This window comes from Hyaena hyaena, unplaced genomic scaffold, assembly GCF_003009895.1.
Source record: "Hyaena hyaena isolate Hyena2069 unplaced genomic scaffold, ASM300989v1 scaffold_78, whole genome shotgun sequence".
In the NCBI taxonomy this organism is placed as follows: Eukaryota; Metazoa; Chordata; class Mammalia; order Carnivora; family Hyaenidae; genus Hyaena; species Hyaena hyaena.
In genome coordinates this window covers 569,572-589,827 of record NW_024080710.1, presented here as the reverse complement: position 1 = coordinate 589,827, position 20,256 = coordinate 569,572, and the positions used below count along the sequence as shown (strand labels likewise).

Below are 20,256 nucleotides of genomic sequence, written 5' to 3'. Positions count from 1 at the left end.
AGATCCTCCATTTTTTTCTCAAGTCCAGTAAGTGTCTTCATGGCAATTAAATTGAATTCCCTATCAGGCATCTTGCTTATCTCTGTTTCATGGAGCTCTCTTGCTGTGGCTGTCCTGTTCTTTCATTTGGCACATGTTCTCCTGTTTCCTCATTTGTCCAATTCTCTGTGTTTGGTTCTATATATTAGGAAAGTTGGTTACATCTCCTGATCTTGAAAGTAGTAGTCCTGTGACGAAGTCCTATAGTGCCCTATAGCACAGTGTCCCGTGATCACCAGAGCAGATGCTGCAGGGATATCTCCTGTGTGGGTTGCCTGTGCCCTCCTGTTGTAGCTGAGGCTCACTCAGTCCAGTTAGCTACAATGGCCCATTTTCCCCTTTGTGGACAGAGTTTGGTCCCTTAGCTATTCAGGGACCAGAATGGGGCCACCATTAGCTTGTAGTTGGGTAGTGTCAGCAATCAGACCAGATGCCTGCCCCTTTACTGTGGCTGCAGTAGCACTGCTGGGCAGGGATGAGACCCTTCCTGTGTTGTCTCCAGAAGCTTTTGTTGGTGAGTGGGGCCTGCAGACAAACTTGATGTCTTCTCTCTGTCTGTCTGTTGGGGCTGTAGTACCTCCAAACTGCAGTGCTTTCTCCCTGTGCTGCCCCCGAGAGCCTTTTTGTTGGTAGGCAGCACCGCCAGTCAGATCAGATACCTGTCTCCATGTTATCTCCTGGAGCTGTAGATGCACTGATCAGCAAGGCACTCTGCACTGCCAGTCATAAGGTTCAGCTGCTGGGGCTGCAGGTATGTTCAGTTGGCTATCTTTCCTTCTCCCCAGGGCAAGAGTCACTTTGGATTTATGCCAGTCCCTGGCAGGGCTGCTCGCAGGATGAGACACAACAGGAGTGCCTTTGGAGGGACTCTTGCCTAGTGGGGTAGGTTGGATGAGGTGGATCCACAGGAAACTTGCATAATGTTAGCAAGTTAGATGGATAGTGTTGCCACTGGTTCCCGCACATATCTGGCTATGTAGGCCAAGGAAGGGGAAGAGAAATGGTCCTAGCCAATTCTTTTGTTCTTGGAGAAGTATCCTAAAGATCCCTGCTCCTCTAGCATGTGGTCTGGGATTAATAAATAAATCTCCTCCATGTATACTCCAGGCACTAAAAATAATTTTAATGTTTGTTTATTTCTGAGATAGAGAGAGTGCACATGAGAGCTAGCTAGCTAGCAGGAGAGGGGCAGAAAGAGAGGGAGACATAGAATCCAAGGCAGGCTCCAGACTCAGAGCTGTTAGCATGGAGCCCTATGTGGGGCTTGGACCCATGAACCACAAGATCATGACCTGAGCCGAAGTTGGAACTGACTTGAGCCACCCAGGCACCCCACCCCAGTCACTTTTCAAACTCTTTTTATATTGCATCTCTTTGAGATTTCATGTTACACTGTCTCTTTAAGGGTGGGGATTCAGTTTTTTTATTCCCCTCCAGCTTTCCCAGAGCTGAGCCTGCTGAAATTTTAAAGTACCTGGTGTTAAGCCCCACTGGTTGTAAAAAAAAAAACAACTCACGAAGTTAAGCCCCACTGTCTTTCAAAGCCAAATGTTATAGAAACTTGTCTTCTTAGTGTAGATTACTGTGCCTGGGGTACCTGGTATGGAGTCTGCTTCTCTTCCTTCTCTGTGCTTGTGGTGTCCTTCCCCTTTATCATCTCCTCAGGAGTTTGGTACTCTACTACGTCTTTGCTTTTCCTATGTTTTTTGATATGGCTTCCTCTCTTTCAGTAACTGAAGTCTGTTCTGCCAGTCTTGAGATTGTTTTCTGGGTTGGTTGCACTGATGTGGTGGTTATCTAGGTGTGTCTGTGGAGCAAGGTGAATTTAGGATTTTCCTAACCAGCCAGCCATCTTTACAGAAGTCTTCAGGATTTCCTTCTTTTTTAAGGCTCAGTAATATTCCATTGTAAGTTTATACCACATTTTCTTCATCTCTTCATCTGTTGGTAAACATTTAGGTTGCTTCCATTTCTTGGTTATTATGAATAATGCTGCATTGAACATGAATGTGCATTATCTCTTCCAGATCCTGATATCTTTTGAATATATACCCAGAAGTGGAATTGATGGATCATATGGTAATTCTGTTCTTAATGTTTTGAGGATCCTCCATACTGTTTTCTATCACAGCTGCACAATTTTATGTTCCCACCAGTAGTGCACAAGGCTCTAGTGCAGATTTCTCCACATCCTTGCCAACATGCTATTTTGTTTTATTTATTTATTTTTTGGACATCTTAAGGGGTGTCATGTCATACTCTGGTTTTGATTTGCAGTTCCCTGATGATTAGTGATGTTGACCATCTTTTCATGTGCTTATTGTCCTTATCCCTATGTCTTTTTTAGAGAAATGTCTATTCAAGTCCTTTGCTCATTTTATTTATTTTCTTTTTTTTAAAATATTTTTATTTCTAGGAGAGAGAGAGAGAGAGACAGCGTGAGCAGGGGAGGGTCAGAGAGAGAGGGAGATACAGACTCCGAAATAGGCTCCAGGCTCCGAGCTGGCAGTCAGCACAGAGCCCGACGCGGGGCTCGAACCCACGAACCGCGAGATCATGACCTAAGCGAAAGTCGGACGCTTAACCGACTAAGCCACCCAGGTGCCCCGGTTTGCTCATTTTAAAGTCAGATTATTTTTGTTGTTGTTGGGTCCAGTCTATATAAGTTGTTTGATTTTTTTTCATGTAACTCTTGAGGATTTTTTCTTTATTATTGAAATTGACTAGTTTTATTACTAGGATAGTAAGTCTTGGGCTTAATAATTCTGGGTTAATAATCCCAGATAACTGTTGGGTCCTTTCCGTTTGTAGATTCAGATTTTTTTCTGTTTCTGGAAGCTTTTTAGGATTATTGTTCTCAGTATTAGTTCTGTTCCATTGTTTTTTCTTTTTTTTTGGATTTTGATAATATGAATATTATTCCTTTTTGGCCTGTCTTCCATTTCCACTACTTTCTCTCTGACCCTTCTTCCTTCTTTTTGTCCTTCTCACCCTCTTGGTTGTTTTTTTTGTCTTGTCCTTTACTAAATATGTATTTAAGTCTATTATCTCTTGGTATCTTGTAATTTAATCTTTTTGGTGATTTTGAGGTGATTTTGTCCTTTTCCTCCATTTCTGAATCTAGTCTGCTTTTTTTCAGTTTCATCCTTTTTTTTTTGTTTTTTTTGTTTTAGACATTTTCTGTTCTTAATACTTTTAATTTAATATATTTTTTTAATTTTAATTTTTTTTTTTCTGAGAGAGAGAGAGAGACAGCATGAGCAGGGGATGGTCAGAGAGAGAGGGAGCTACAGAATCTGAAACAGGCTCCACGCTCTGAGCTAGTTGTCAGCACAGAGCCTGATGCGGGTCTCGGACCCACAAACTATGAGATCATAACCTGAGCTGAAGTTGGACGCTTACCTGACTGAGCCACCCAGGTGCCCCCTGTTCTTAATTTTTGAAGTTCTGATTCAAAATGCTCTTTCATATCTTCAAATGCTTAAGTCTGTTTAACTCTGTTGTAGGTGAGTTTTCTTCTCCTTTGTAGTTATTTTTCTGGGTAAAATTTACTTTTGTTGATAGGTTTGGAATAAAATTAGAAATTAAAATTATATGTTTATTTAATGTATAAGTATATTATATATTTACATAATGCATACTATATTTGTGTGTTGTACAACTTAGCGATAAAATTAAAAATTCTGATTATTATATAACTTAATTATTATTATCATTAACTCTGGATTTATTAGTTTTTCTCTTGTTGGATTTTGTGGTATGGAGTGTTTCATAGATACTGTTTAATGGTGCTCTCTTCTGTCAGTACAGCAATGTCCAGATATTTTAGTAGATGTTTTATGTTTGTTCTGTGCTGATGTGAGTTGGAGGGAGTTAAGAGTTTTCCAGTTTTGTGGTTCTTTTTTGTCTTGCAGAACTCTTAAGTTTTTACCACTTGCTCCTTCCCCACCCTCTTGTCTGCCCCTTACCACTGAATTACTGAAAGACACTCTTACTCTTGTTTTCCTTGCCTCTCACAGAAGCTTCTTCAAATTGCTTGGCTCTAAAGTCCCATCCTTATAGTCAGTGTTCTGATCTACCCGAGTTCTTTTTGTAGACTTTTCAGTCTTAGAGTGGTTTCTTCTTCCTCATTGTGATTTATACTGGTCTTAATGTACTGTCACTAGTTTCCATCTATGTCTTCTATGAAATTTTTCTCAGTCAGCCCTGCAGGGGCAGGAGCATGACACTTCACTCATTAGGATTGGGTGATTGCCCCCTTTGATTCCCATTTATTTTGAAATTTGGACATTTTCTATCTTCAAGATAGGAGAGCAAAGGGCATGGCTTTTATGTAGAATCATTTCCTTTCTTGTTCTGTATTGTTTTGGGAGAAAATATTGGGAGATAGGAGCTAGGGTTCACTAGTGTCTTTAATTATCCATAAGTCCTATTGATTCTAGTTTATTTTCCAAATGCAGATATGACTATGTTCTCAACCACATAGTATCTGCATGAAAATTCTAAAAAAATAAAAAATAAAAAATAACACGACTAAAGAAACATGTTTGACTCATTAGGGATTAGATGAGGTAATGGGAGTACCCTGTGATGGGAATAGTGCCCTTATAAGAAGAGACACAGGTGAGCTCCCTTTCTGGTTGTGCACACTCACAAAGAAGTTATATGAGTACACAGGAAGCCAAGAGAAGAGATCTTAAAATGAAACCTACTTTGCCAGAACCTTGATCTTGGCTTCCCAACCTCCATAACCATGAGAAGTAAATTTCTGTTGTTTAAGCCACCCAATCTGTGGTATTTTGTTAGAACAACCCAAGCAGATTAACACACAGGCATATACACACATTTGCAGATATGCTCACACTCATATATTCCTTCTCACAGGTTTATTTATAATAGTGAACAGTTGGATAGGTGAAAATATCTCTTATTAGGGGCCTGGGTAAATAAGTTATAACAGAAAAATATTGGAGTACCCTTCAGTCATTAAACATAATGTATGTTTTTATTTATTGATGTGAAAAATGCACATAATAAGTGAAAAAAGCAGTTTATGATACAGCTCACAAAATTTGTTCCATTTCTAGTAAAAAAAAATTTTTTAAAGGAAATATACCCAAAATGTTAAGAATAGATTCTACTGGGTTTAGGATTACATGTAGTTTTTATTTTCTTTTATGTATTTCTGTGCTGTCTACTCTTCACAAATGACTATTATTTGTATAATAAACATATTTTAATTTGTAAAATGTTTTAGAACAATGAGTAGAAAATTTTTATATATGTAATTTTTTTAGGAATACACGTTTTATAGTAATTCTGGATTTAGTTGTATAAGAAATAAGAGTTGAGGTTTAAAGAGTTGAAGTTTAAAGGCAAACCTTAAATAGGGTTGCCAGGTTTTTATTTATTAAATCTGGCATCACTATCTTATTTTTTTATTTATTAAAAAAATTTTTTTTACATTTATTTATTTTTGGGAGACAGAGTACGAGCATGAGTGGGGGAGGGGCAGAGAGAGAATGAGACACAGAATCTGAAACAGGCTCCAGGCTCTGAGCAAGCATTCAGCACAGAGTCCAACGTGGGGCTCAAACCCACGAACCATGAGGTCATGACATGGGCTGAAGTTAGATGCTCAACCAGCTGAGCCACTCAGGCGCCCTGGCAGCACTATCTTAAAGCAAAGTTGGTTCGCTCTGTATATTTGAGATTTTTAATGTGTGTGTGTGAGAAAGAACCCTAGTGGGTTTTTTTACTTTTTTAATTTTTTTTTAAAGTTTATTTATTTTGAGAGAGAGAGAGTGAGAACACATGCAGGGAGGGGCAGAGAGAGGGAGAGAGAGAGGATCCCAAGCAGACTCTGCATTGTCAGTGTGGAGGCCAGTACAGGGCTCGAACTCAACGAACCATGAGATCATGACCTGAGCCAAAATCAAGAGCCAGCTACTTAACCAACAGAGCCACCCAGGCGCGCCAAGAATCCTAGTGTTTTTTAATGTGCAAGAGAGGACACTGAGGCTCACAGAGGTTGATATTCTCCTCAAAGTCATCCAGCAACTCAAGTAGCCATTAGGATCACAACTCAGTTTTGGATGCTTCTTTCACACTGTCTTGCCTGCCTTCCATCCTTTTATTTGTTTTAGCCTGATAAATGTTGGCTCAGTTCATTTAAAGTGTTTGTAGGAGTTGTGCCTAAGCAGTGTTATCACGTTGTCTTTAATCCAGTTCTAAAGTTCCCATTAGAAAATAATACCATGTGATATGTGTTGAATGTAAACAGTGTAGTACCTGGCCAAATTGCTTCATCTAGTTATGCTGTAGAATTCCTATAGTTTTGATTGAAAAGTAGACCTAGGCAAATTTCCAATTTGTTTAAAACATTAAAATACTTATAGTGTGAAATAATTTCTAGTTTATAAGTCTTTCCTTAACTGACATTCATTTTTAGGTGGAAGAAAAAGAAGTAAACTTTCATTTGAGAAATATATTTATATCCTTCTCCTGAAGGGTTCCCCCCTTCTGTGGACTGTATTCCATAAGGATCTTTTAGAACATTTGGTAAACATTTAGTAGATATAGATACCAGGCCTTCTAATAGGCAACACTACTGAAATATCACCAGACAGCGACTTTTGCCTTATGAAAGTTGATTTTTTAGAAACTGATTAGTATAAAGGATAAGAGTACAGTTTCTGGAGTTGGCCTTCAAGGGGCTTCCCATCTCTAATCCACCGACTCTGTGTGTCAGTTTCTCAATACTTCAGTTTTATAATCTGTGAAATGAACATAATATCGATGCCACTTCACAAGATAGTGGTTGGAGTTACATTATGGTAATATAGGTCAAGCACTTTTAATAATGCTTAGCTTATAATAAGTATAGCATACATACCACTGTTATTATTTTAGCCAAGTTTTAGTATCATAAGAAAAAGTAATTTGAGAAGACAGTATATGAGGTATTAAAAATGATTTTCATCAATATCTACTAAATGTTCTATTGAGTAGATAATACTCTCTGGCTAGAATGGTACAGATAATCATTGGATGTTTAAATTTGTACTTTGCAAAAAACAAAAATGGTTAATTATGCTAGAGTATGGAATCTTCTTTAATATTTCTTTAGCATAACAGAAATGCAAATAAGCTCTCTTGTAGACTATAATTTTTAGCATTCAAAATTGTCTACAGCATACTTTTTTTTTTCAATGTTGAATTATTCTGTAATTAGTGTTCAGGGTCTACAAAAGAACATGTTAATATACAATCACATATAAACACTGAAGTGGAAGGAATTTTCTAATGTATTAATGTTTATTGGAGATTATATTTTCTGCCCTTTTTCAGTATCATTGACTTTTCCATTTAGAAGACATATGGAAGATGCCATGTTAATCACTAAATAATGTTACTCTGGGAACACATTAGGAATATGACTCACCCTCACCCATAACTAAATGAAGATTGTACTTCATACCATTAACAAACATAAACTAAACTAAATTAGTTTAATTTAGTAAGCTAAATTAAATGTTTTGTATTTTTAAACATAGATACAATTGACATACTATTTTCAGGTAAACAACATAGTGATTCAATATTTGTATTGCAAAGTGATCACTGTAATGAGTCTTGTTAACATCCATCACCATACTTAGTTACAAGAAAAGTTTTTTCTTGTGATGAAAACTTCTAAGGTTTACTCTCTTAGCAACTTTTAGGTATACAATACAATATATTAACTAGAGTCCCTATGTTATACATTATTTTATATGTTTTATAACCTAAACGTTTTATAGATGAGAGTTTGTACATTTTAACCCCTTTTGCCATTTCACGCCCCCATAATATACTTTGAACAAACTGCACATAAATGAATGAAGGCTGTACTTTGGAACATTAACAACTATTTTCTTCTTCTTCTTCTTTTTTTTTTTTTTTTGAGAGAGAGTACGAGTAGGGGAGGGGCAGCAGAAGGAGAGGGAGAGAGAGAATCTTAAGCAGACTCCACATGCTCCCAATGCAGAGCTCAATCTCACAACCATGATATCATGACCTGAGCTGAAATCAAGAGTTGGATGCTAAACCGACTGAGCTACCCAGGTGCCCCTAGGCCTTAAATCTTAAACTCTTCAGGGCTAATTTAATGATACTTATTTTTTAATGGGCTCCCTAACGTTATACTTTGACTCAAGGATAGAGAGTTATTAAAACATACTGTTCTAAAGTGAGTGGATTGGACTCTATCTACTTTTAGCCATTATCTCGATTTTAGCTAAGCACCTAGCATTCAGTCTAGAAGTGTTTGATTTATTATTAGTAGTAGTTCTTTAATAAAATAGCTCTGTATCATACTTTTTAAAAGATTCTATTAAATTTTTAACTATATTTTAATAACCTTCCTCTAAGGTATTCCCATCTGTCAGCAGCACTTAATTTGGAATAACATGGAACTTGAAGATGATTATTGCTTGAATGATTACAAGTGAGTGTAATTACATATTAGCTGTTTTATAGATGCTCAGTATTACAACTCCATATATTAGTGTTTTCCTTCTGAATCCTTGGATCATGTCTCTTGTGAATAGTTCTGACCCCTAGATTTAAAAAAAATGTTTTTTAATGTTTGTTCATTTTTGAAAAGGAGAGAGAGACAGACCAAAAGTGAAGGAGGAGCAGAGGGAGAGAGAGAGAGACACACAGAACCTGAAGCAAGCTCTAGGCTCTAAGCTATCAGCACAGAGTCTGACTTGGGGCTAAAACTCACAAACCGTGAGGTCATGACCTGAGCTGAAGTCAGGCGTCCAACCAGCTGAGCCATCCAGGCGCCTCCTGATGCCCAGATTTTAAGTGTAAATCCTGAATCTTAAGATGTGTTGGCTTGGTACTCCATACTGCTTGATCTTTATCGTTTGATTCTGTTTTACCTTTTCATTATTCACACCAAGTTATGTATCCCCTGTCTTTTTAGATCTCTCTCTTTTGATCTTGCCTTCTATGCTCCTTTCTTTTAATATTGACCCATTCCTACCTGACTTTCTTATTTTTTTTTTTTCTCATTTTTACAAGAGTATTGGGTAAGAATAAAAATCCTAGAAGAGAGCACGGGCAGTAATTTCTCTGACGTTGGCTGTAGCAACATTTTTAGGTATGTCTCCTGAGGCAAAGGAAATAAAATAAAAAATAAACTGTTGGGACTACATCAAAATAAAGAGTTTCTTTTTTTTTTTTTTTTAAATGTTTCTTTTTGAGAGAGAGAGAGTGAGAGTGGAGGAGAAAAAGGGGGAGAGAAGATCTAAAGCAGACTCTGTGCTGACAGCAGGGAGCCTGGTGTGGGGCTCAAACTCACGAACTATGAGATCCTGACCTGAGCTGAAGTTGATGCTCAACGGACTAAGTCACCAAGATGCCCCAAAATAAAGAACTTCTGTACAGAGTATAGTCAACAAAACTAAAAGGAAACCTACTGAATGGGAAAAGATGTTTGCAATAACATATCCAATAAAGGGTGTGTGTGTGTATCTCCAAAATATATTAAAAAAACTTACAGGGGCACATGGGTGACTCAGTTGGTTAAGCATCTGACTCTTGGTTTCAGCTCAGGTCATGATCTCATGGTTTGTGAGTTCAAGCCCTGCATCGGCCCTGTGCTGACAGAGCGGAGCCTGCTTGAGACTCTCTCTCTCCTTTCTCTCTGCACCGCCCCCCGCCCTCTGTCTCTGTCTCAAAATAAATAGATAAATTTAAAAAAATTTGGGTGCCTGGATGGCTCAGTTAAGCTCTGACTTCAGCTTAGGTTGAGATTTCGCAGTTTATGGGCTAGAGCTCCACACTGGGCTCTGTGCTGACATCTCAGAGTCAGGAGCCTGCTTCACATTGTATGTCTCCCTCTCTGTCCCTCCCCAGCTCACACTCTGTCTCTCTCTGTCTCTCTGTCTCTATCTCTCTCAAAAATAAATAAATATTAAAAAAAATAAAAAAAACCTTCTACAGCTCAACACCCCAAAACCAAATGATCCAGTTAAAAAATAGGCAGAAGATATGAACAGATATTTCTCCAGACATACAGTTGCCAACAGACACATGAAAAGATGCTCAACATCACTCATCAGGGAAATACAAATTAAAACTACAGTGAGATATCACCTCACACCTGTTAGACTGGCTAAAATTAAAACAAGAAATAATAGGTGTTGGTTAAGATGTGGAGCAAAAGGAACCCTCTTGCACTGTTGGTGGGAATGCAAACTGGTGCAGCCACTGTAGAAGACTGTTTTGAGGTTCCTCAAAGAATTAAAAATAGAACTACCTAACAATCCAGTAATTACATTACTGGGTATTTAGTCAAGGAATAAAAAATACATATTCAAAGGTATGTGCACCCGTATGTTTATAGCAGTATTATTTACAACAGGCAAATTATGGTATCAGCCCGTGTCCATCGGTAGATGAATGGGTCCACACACGCACATCCACACATGCATGTCCACACACAAATGGTATTCAGCCCTTAAAAGAATGAAATCTTGCATTTGCAACAACATAGATGGAGCTAGAGAGTATAATGCTAAGTGAAATAAGAGAAAGACAAATACCATATGATTTGATTCATATGTGGAATTTAAGAACAAAACAAGTAAGCAAAGGAAAAAAGAGACAAAATCAAGAAATAGACTCTTAACCGTAGAGAACAAATTGATGGTTACCAGAAGGGAGGTGGGTAGGGGAATGGGTGAAATAGGTGAGGGGAATTAAGAGTATACTTATCATAATGAGCACAAAGAAATAAATAGAATTGTTGAATTCACTATATCGTACACCTGAAATATACTAGTATAATACTGTGTATAAACTTTACTGGAATTAAAAATTTTAATTAAAAATAATGAAAAATTAAAAAACACTTGATAAAGAGTATTGGGGAAGAGAGTTTTGTTCTACCAAATCTTTAATTTTTCATTAAACCCCCCTTCTGCTACTAAGTGACACTGTGTGCACTAGTGGTTACAGATACACTATTTAATTTTTGTCTTTCTTGCTCTCTTCTCTTACATAATTCTTCACCCTTTTCGTAAGAACAAAAAGGTCAGAGGCCATGCAGAATATCTGGAATAGCACTGGAATTCTGGAGATTTCGTAGATTTGCTATTTTTCAACTTTCTGTTTTATTAAATAGATCTGTTTTCTAACACTTTGGGTCTTGGACAAACTTTTTTCCTTAGGGCCTTGTTTTCTTTACATGTGAAGCAAAGGGGTTAAACTACATGATCACAGAGATCCTTTACAGTATTTTTATTCTGAGATGTCATGTCATATTTAAAAATTATAAGGACTTCTTCACTTTTTCATTATTTATATAAGTAATTAAGTTAACATTTTATATTTATACATATTGCTGTGTATTTTTTTTTATATTATAGAGGGTAAGTACTATGCCTGATAAACTAGCACATAATTATGTGTATATGTAACACCAAATCCACTTCAATGATTATGGTTTGTTTTTGTGTTAACTATCCACAGCATTTCAGAAGGTTGTACCTTGAAGCTGGTATTGGCTATGCGTGGTGGACCTATAAATACTAGAAGAGGTAGGCATTTGTTAATTATGTATATTAAAGCAAGTTGACAATAATTTTTAAGCCAGTTGGCAATTTTATAGTCTCAAGTTTTATCAGATTCTCTTTCTGCTGTTAGGTCTTAGAAGAATGACATTTGTGTTTCTAAGCATTGTTCTTTAAAGCCTAAAGCCCCAGTATTAGGATATTACTGTATTAAAGTAATTAATTAATTACTTTATAATTAATTATTTTAATTACTTTAAATTAATTTATTTTTAATTACTAATTAATTTAACATAAATTAATTAGTAATTAATTATAAATTTCACCAGTATAGGGAAAGGAAACGGAATAGTGTAGTGTAAATATGTTGTTATCATTGTGTTTTAGGTTCATACCAGTTTGTTGCTTTTTTTTTTTTTTTTTTTACCCACTAAGTCTTCAACTTTGGGTATAACGATTGTTATATGAAATTCTAAAGTTGCCTGTTAGCCTGGTTTGTGCCACGTTTGGGTTTCATGGATATTATTGTGGTTCTGTTGAATCCTTTTTCAGAATGTGGGCAGTCTCTGGAAGTCATTCATTTAACAATTTATGCATCTGCTAGGTGTTCAATACAGTGTTCCATGGAAGAAAAAAAGTTTCTGCTTCCTGACAGTGCTCACAATAAATATGTAAAGACATGATGCCATTCCAGGCAGTTACAAGCACTGTGGAGGAAATAGGGAAGTGTGACAGTGTCTGTGGAAATAGGGTAGAAGGAGGATGATGGTGGAAGAAGGGCCCTTGGAAAAGTTGACGTGAACAGAGACTTGATTAACAAGAGAGTTGTAAGCATGGGAAGAACTGGAAGTGTTCACATTGGCTCCTGATTGAGGTTTGTCACATGAACTCCCACCAAGAAGTGGGTCCTTAGACTGCTCAGAGCACTTCTGCTCTGTGGGCCTCATTTGGGGAAGGCCTTCATATTTGTTTAATCCTTTACTAACCCTGAAGACTGAGGCTAAGTATTGATTCCACTGCTGGTTTACCTCTTCCATGAGTCAAATTTTATCTCTGTGTCTCATAATTTTTATTAGATTAGGGATATTAATCGTATTTTTCCTAGTTGCTTTAGGAGAACTTTCTGAGATATGTTACTTTAGTTGTTCAACTACTTTGGACACGTTAGAAAAAAAACAAAGGTAGTAATGTTAGAGTTGATTAACTAGCACTCCTAATATCAGGGACTTTCTGTAAATTGGACTTGTAAAATTATCCTATGTAACATAAGGTGATATTTACAGTATCAACTCTGAAGGTAGTGTAAGAACCCTAAAATGTTTATGGAGCCATTATGGTAAGATAAAATTATACAGTGTTTAATGCCATGTGAATTACACTGTATTAAAATTTGGAAAGTTGGTATTTTGTATAGTATTGTCTTTAAACCAGGGTGTTTTATCAGAACATCTACTTTTCTTACTAGGACCAGAATTAGTTTATGTTTATGAGGAGAAGTATGAGTTACAGATTTTGAGTTAAAAATATACGTGTGTGGGTTTTGTTTCATTTACCTTTTGAAGAAAAGGAAAATGAAAGGCATCACTACCCTTTGATAGTGGAAGCTGTGTAATACTTTTCTCCCCACAACTTTCTGTGCCTTGTTTATAAATCCAAAAAATCAGCACCTAGAACTTGTCTTTTTTTTTACATTTTAAATTACATGTTTAATAATTTTGCTTTTATTGATTCAACCTCTTTAAAATTAAAAGCTTGCTGTTGTCTCCCTACATCCTTGAAAACTTTGTGAAGAAGAAAGATTCTACCCAGATCTTGAATTTTTCCATATTGTATTTGAGAAACAACATTTTTAATTATTTAGTCTTGTTTGAAAATTATGAGTTAGAAAATACCTTTGTTATGTGAGTTTCAGTAATGTTTAGCTTTTAAAATTATGTTTGAATTAATTGTTATCAAAAAAGCATAGAAAATCCTTTCTAAAACCAAATTTTATTCTATATATAACAATATGTTATACATGGTGAAATCGAAGTGGTTTTCCTGTTATGAAAAAGTGTATGCATACGCACACATAGATGCACACACACATTCAACTTCAGTGGCTCCTTAAATAAGGCATACTGTATTGATTTAAGTAAGGCTTTCACGTGCCTTTAGTAATGGCAGTAGCATTGATTTTATTACTTATTAATGTAATGTGGAAAGTGTAGCATCAACTTAAAAATGGCAAGAACTTGTTATAAACATGTCTTTTAATATTTGCACATTTTGTGCCTGTGCAAGAGTTGATCCAAACATGCAGATACTTTTACAAAATAACCTAAATCTTATTATTTCTAGTTTTTGTGTTTTAGTGGTGGTCATTAATTGGATTTAGGGTATGGGAACATCTTTGATGTTTTTACCTTACTTTCACAGTTTAAAGTTTCCTATTGCTATAATTTATTGCTTTAACTTTTATAGAGAGGGTAGCAATAGCACTGTTAACATCAAAGGTAGGGAATTTGAGAAATTGTTGCCTTTTTAAGAGCAAGTGTTTCTGCAGCTTGACATGAGAGTTTTGGGGAGCGAACTTTTTCCCCTGGAATCATCACTTAAATCTGGGGTTCAGAGTCTTTTAGAACATTCACCCTATGAGCTAGAAATCCTTTGAGGCTCTTCCCACCAAAGGAGCAGCATCCGTGGTTGCTGTGGACAAGAGCAGGTTGTAATGATGGCTACACTATCAAACCTGAGGACACCTCCAGGCCATGAGAGCCTATAGTAATGGGGACTCCCCTGTAGTCCTTGTGATCTGGACACATGGATACCTACCAGGACAGTTGGGGTCCTGGGAGGATGCTTTCAAGAAACAGCATACTAACCATAACACACACTGCAGTTTTAGTATGCTCAGTGATGCCCTTGTGTTCTGAATTGTTGTGGACTTTTAATGACCTAACTTCCTGTCAAGAAACTGCTCTAAGAATCTAAAACCAGAAGAAAAAAAAGGAGGGGTTCACTTGCTTCTGATTTCTAACATGTCTCCCAATTGTGTGTATGTGTTTATTTTTTTAATGTAAAGTAAATGGAATTTATATTGCTTTTAAATTACAGATATAACCAATATTGGAAAATACAGGAAGTAGATGTGTGAAATGAAAATAGTCATAGGTAATTATGTCCTAGAAACAGCAAATAAACAGACTCTTGTGGCACCAGAAAATACTGGTATATTTGGGTAAGCCTTATACATAACATCATTATAATGCATTTCTTTCATATTAATACAACATAGGGAATGCTGTATTAACTATAAAAAGACCAGAAACTTATTTAAAGAATATCATGTACTATATGTTCTATGCATAGACTTGTTGTTCCAATTAAACACATTATATCCTGTCACTGTACCAACATGCATTAAACTTGATAAATTAAATTGAAAGCTTGTTTGTCAATTTTTCTATTTGTAGTTCCTATGGAAGATCCACTTAAGGAGATGGCTGAGTACATGGATTCCAGTCGAGATGAGGTCTGGGAGAAGACCTCCTGCAACAAACAAGTTACGTTTTTGGTATACCGGGAAGGAGATCAATTGAATTTCTTTCGTGTAGTAGATAGGGGAGATGGCACTCTAACACCATTATCTGAATCTTTAAGGTAAATAGGTTTTCATTTGCATGTCTCACTTAGAAAAGGAGAACATTGTATGATATATTCATAAACCTCAGTGTTTGCTTTGTGTTGTCAAAATAATCTTATATCCACACAATGGACTAAATTTCATGCATTCTCCCTAACCCCCTGCCCCAGGTATGTAATTCTGAAATTGTTCTTCATATGATTGATATTTAGAGAGTAACTCATAAAGCTGAAATTTCTTTATGGAGTAGGATTTTTTCATATAAAAATTTATTTCTGTCACTTTATGAAACTCTAAGATGCCTACTAGATTATAGAGTTTTGTTATAATTGTGTCTTATTGTACAACCTTGGCATAATTGTTGAACCTAGAGTTGCTATTTTTGTTTTTTGATTTTTTCAAAATTTAATTCTACTGCTTAAAGGTAGTTAAATCTCTTCTCTGGTCTTATTTTACTATTCTGTAAAAGAGGGAGGAGTTGTTATATTCTAAACTCAGAAGGAAACAACTTAAAGGTACTTAGCTAGGCAATAGAACAGTTAGGAAATCAGACAAGGTAACCTGTGAGTTTCTGTGTATTCTGTCTTACTTTGATTCTTTATTGCCTCTCACTTTAAGTCAGTAAACATTTAATGAACTTTTATAGCCAGTCTGTACACTACCACTGGTGTACAAAGATAATTGTCCCTCCCTTCATGGAGCATACAATCTGCTATAATTAGTATCAATAATATAATCTTGACAATTGTAATAAAAAGATATCAACATCTTTGGAAAGCCAGATAAGAAGATCTTCATTTTTCCTGAAAGGTGGGGAGTTAGGGACAATCTCTGAGAAGAAGGGACCTTAAAAGAGGAATATGAGGTTGTTTTTTTTTTTTTTAGGAGTATGAGTTTTCTAAGTAAACAAAGGAAGGAAAGGTATTATAGGTCACTAAATTTAATCATACTTATTGTATTTTTTTTGGGTGTTGAATTGTATAACTTCTTTATATATTTTGGATACTAACACCTTATCAGATGATCATTTACAAATGTCTTCTCCCATTCAGTAGGTTGCCTTTTCATTCTGTTGAAGGTTTCCTTTGCTATTCAAAAGCTTTTTATTTTAGTATAATCCCAATAGTTTATTTTTGCTTTTGTTTCCTTGCCAGAGGAGACCTATCTAGAAAAATTTTGCTAAGGCTGATGTCAGAAAAATTACTGCTTGTGGTTTCTTCTAGAAGTTTTATGGTTCCAGGTCTCACATTTAGGTATTTAACCCATTTTGACTTTATTTTTGTGTATGGATAAGAAAGTGGTCTAGTTTCATTCTTTTGCATGTGGCTATCCAGTTTTCCCAGCACCATTTATGAAAGAGACTGTCTTTTCCTCATTGTATATTTTTTGCCTCCTTTGTTGTAGATTAATTGACCATTTAAACATGGGTTTATTTTCTGGGCTCTCTATTCTGTTCTATTGATCTATGTATCTAGTTTTGTGAGCTCCATAATATTTTGATTATTATAGCTTTGTAGTATATCTTGAATTCTGACATTGTGATACTTCCAGCTTTGTTGTTCTTTCTCAAGATTGCTTTGGCTTTTGGGAGGTCTTTTGTGGCACAAGTACCTAAATTTCATCCCATAGTATAAAAAGCTAGTGACAAAACCAAGCTAGAAAAAATAACTGGTAGTCTGGATCTGGAGTACAGTTTCTGTGGCTCAGGAGTCTAGGTACTGGTTAGCTGATTGCTGTCCTCTGGGTCTCCCAAATCTGCAAGCAAGGTGTTGGCAAAGATGGGCTCTTATCTGGAGGCTTGATTGAGGGAAGAGAATCTGCTTTCAGTCTCATTCATGTTGTTGGCATAATTCATTTACTCGCGGTTGTATGACTGAAGGCCTGTTTTTTGTTTGTTTGTTTTTTGGCTTTTGGTTAGAGGTTACCCCCAGCTCCCTTTTGATTAATTCAAAATCAACTGATTTGGGGCCTAAATTACATTGGAAAAATCCATTTTTGCCATATATCCCATTGACTAAAAGCAAGTCCTAGGTCATGTTCATACTCAAGCATAGGGGAGTATCCTGGGTATGAGCACCAGGGATTGGGAATCATGGGAATTTCTTTAGATTCTGTCCACCACAAGTTATGTGGAAGAAGGAATAGATTTATTATTTGAGAGCAGACTGTGACAAATGAGTATTGACTGTTGACTCTAACTTGTTAGGATCTGGTTAGCACTACAAAGCAGTGTAGTAACCATGTAGTAACCATAACCATCTAGGCCAGAAGAAGAGAAGAAGGGGAGATGAAGGCTACAGACTTAATCCAGTGTCTCTTACTTGGACCATGAATAGAATATTTTTCTTTTTCTCTTCTTTTTTAAAAATGTTTGTTTATTTTTTGAGAGAGAGAGAGCGAGCACAAGCTCGCTGAGGAGGGGCTGAGAGAGAGGGAGACACAGAATCCAAAGCAGGGTCCAGGCTCTGAGATGTCAGCACAGACCCTGATGCAGGGCTCGAACTCACAAACTGCAAGATCATGACCTGAGTCATGACAGAATTCAAAATATAAGAATGATTGAGTGTGTGTGTGTGTGTGTGTGAGTGTGTGTGTGTGTGTAATTCAGGTCCACTAAAGAGAATTGAATGATTTTTAGTGAAAATCCTCTCAGGATGAATAAAAATTCTGGACTTCGGTGAATTAATTTGTTTAATTTAATTTTTCATTATCGTTAACGGAATTCGGATCACCCTTTGGTCTAGGATTCATGGTGATCAGCCTTGGCTGATAAAATGAAATCAGTGCATTTTTGTGGAAATGGAGTTTGCTCTTGTGGGAGTGAGATAGCAGATGCCAGAAGACCTACTCTTGTACTGATTTAGCTGTGCTAGATTTTCAGTAATGCCGGATCATGATATTTCACCCTATTTAATTTCTCTTCTAAGAAATTATTTTTTGAAATACATTTGCCTTGAATTTACATTGACAGGATTTACTCATCTGTCATTAGCAGCATCTATAGTTTCTACTGCGCATAAAGTATTTTTAGTCATTGGGCAGGTATCAGACACGTCTCAATAGTAATTATTGTTTTCTTTGCAGTGGTGGTTCTGTGTATAATTTATATACTGATGAGGATGAAGAAATTGAGCCTTCTCCTTCTGGGCAACAGATAATTGAAAATTCAATAACTATGAATAAGATGAAGCTGCTGAAGGCTAAGATGGAGAACATGAATCTCAGCAAAAAGGTGAAGCTGTCAGCATTTGGCCAGGCTTTTCTCTAGTTTATCCCTGTGGGGCTCACAGCACTGAGGTCTGTGGGTAATTGTGAAAACAAATGATTTATAAAATACTACTCATTGCAAGTTTCTGGCCTCAGTTATTTATTGAGATATTAAAAGTGATGAATTGTTTTTTTAGGCCACCAATACATTTACTATGATATGCTGCACTTAAACTAATTCATGATTTTTTTAAATTTCAGAGGTCTGGTGCTAAGAAGGATAATAGAAAATAGCCTAATTTCAGTCTTCCCATAGTTACTTTTTAAAATGCGTTTTTAATATGTGCTTATTATGGATATCTCTTCTACTTGGGCTTTGATAAAGAATATACCAATGTTTAGCTTTACTAGATACTGTCAGTTTTCCAAAGTTATTCCAGAGTAATTGAACCAATTTGCATTCTGTCTAGTAGTGAATGAGAGTTACATGTACTCTTACTGATATTTGGCATGATCCTTCTTTTTTTATTTTTGTCATTCTGGTTGATGTATAGTGGCCTCACATTGTGGTTTTAATTTGGATTTTTCCGACCAATGAAGTTGAGCACCTTTCACACGTTTATTGGGTATTTGGATATCCCTTTTTGTAAAATGCCTGTTCAGATTTCTTGGGTATTTTTCTATTGAGTGTTATGTTTTTGCTTATTGATTTTTTTTAGATCTTTATATATTCTGGATATGTCCTTTGCTGTGTGTGTGTGTGTGTGTGTGTACACACGCATCTCACTACTCTGTTACTTTGCTTTTCACTCTATTAATAGCTCATCCCTTTTTCTCTCTTGAAATATATACACATAATAAGATTTACAAACTTTAATGTACAGCTTGATGAATTTTTACATTTATATATACTCAGGTAAGTACAACCTAGATTAAAATAGGACCTGTCTTTCTCTCCAGATTTCCTTATAACCTTTCCCTACTTTCAGAAATAACTACTTTCCTTACACTTGTCACCATAAATTAGTTTTGCTAGTTGTTGAACTTTGTATAAATGAAATAATATAGAATAGATTCCTTTTTTTAGTGTTTACCTATTTATTTGGAGAGCGAGCAGGAGCAGAGGAGGGGCAGAGAGAGAGGAAGAAAGAGAGAGAGAATCTTAACCAGGATCCACACTGCCTGGAGCATGACGTGGGGCTTGATCTCATGACCACGAGATCATGATGTAAGCCAAAATCAATAGTCAAATGCTTAACCGACTAAGCTACATAGGTGCCCCTCTTTTTTATTTTTGATCTAGTTTCTTGTGCTCAACATAACACTTTTGCAATTCATCCATGTGAGGATCAGTTCTTTTTTTTTTTTTTTTTACTGCTTTGTACCGTTCCACTGTATGACTATACTTCAGTTTGTTTCTCTCCTCTTTTTGACAGGTTGGGTTTTTTCTAGTGTTTGCCTTTCACAAGTAGAGGTGCTTTGAACATTCTTATACGTGGTTTTGGTGGACATAGCATTCTTTTATTTGAGGCATAAACCTAGGAATGGACTTGTAGAGTTATAGGGTAGGTATATATGTAGCTTTATTTACTATGCCAAACAGTTTTGCAAAAGCTCTATAATTGTTTCTTTCTCATTTAGTTATATAATCCATCCTTTTTCAAAACAATATAACGTGGGGTCACCTGGGTGGCTCACTCGGTTAAGCATACAGCTTCAATTCAGGTCATGATCTCATGGTTCATGAGTTTGAGCCCCTCATCAGGCTCTGTGCTGACAGCTCAGAACCTGGAGCCAATTCGGATTCTGTGTCTCCCT

At 36.3% G+C, this 20,256-nt stretch overlaps 1 protein-coding gene across 3 annotated transcripts in view; it reads left to right on the top strand.

The window, feature by feature from the left end:
• The window catches only part of ZFAND4 (zinc finger AN1-type containing 4), a 75,722-nt gene that overhangs the window by 37,497 nt on the left and 17,969 nt on the right, over nucleotides 1–20,256 (top strand). For 2 of the 3 annotated variants that reach the window (XM_039233644.1, XM_039233645.1), the window contains 4 exons: nucleotides 8,452–8,527; nucleotides 11,566–11,633; nucleotides 15,062–15,248; nucleotides 18,316–18,463. In XM_039233644.1, the coding sequence (XP_039089575.1) occupies nucleotides 8,452–8,527; nucleotides 11,566–11,633; nucleotides 15,062–15,248; nucleotides 18,316–18,463 (479 nt within the window). Of the gene's footprint in view, nucleotides 1–8,131; nucleotides 8,146–8,451; nucleotides 8,528–11,565; nucleotides 11,634–15,061; nucleotides 15,249–18,315; nucleotides 18,464–20,256 lie in introns of those variants that run through there. The other variant, XM_039233646.1, reaches the window with a different exon arrangement.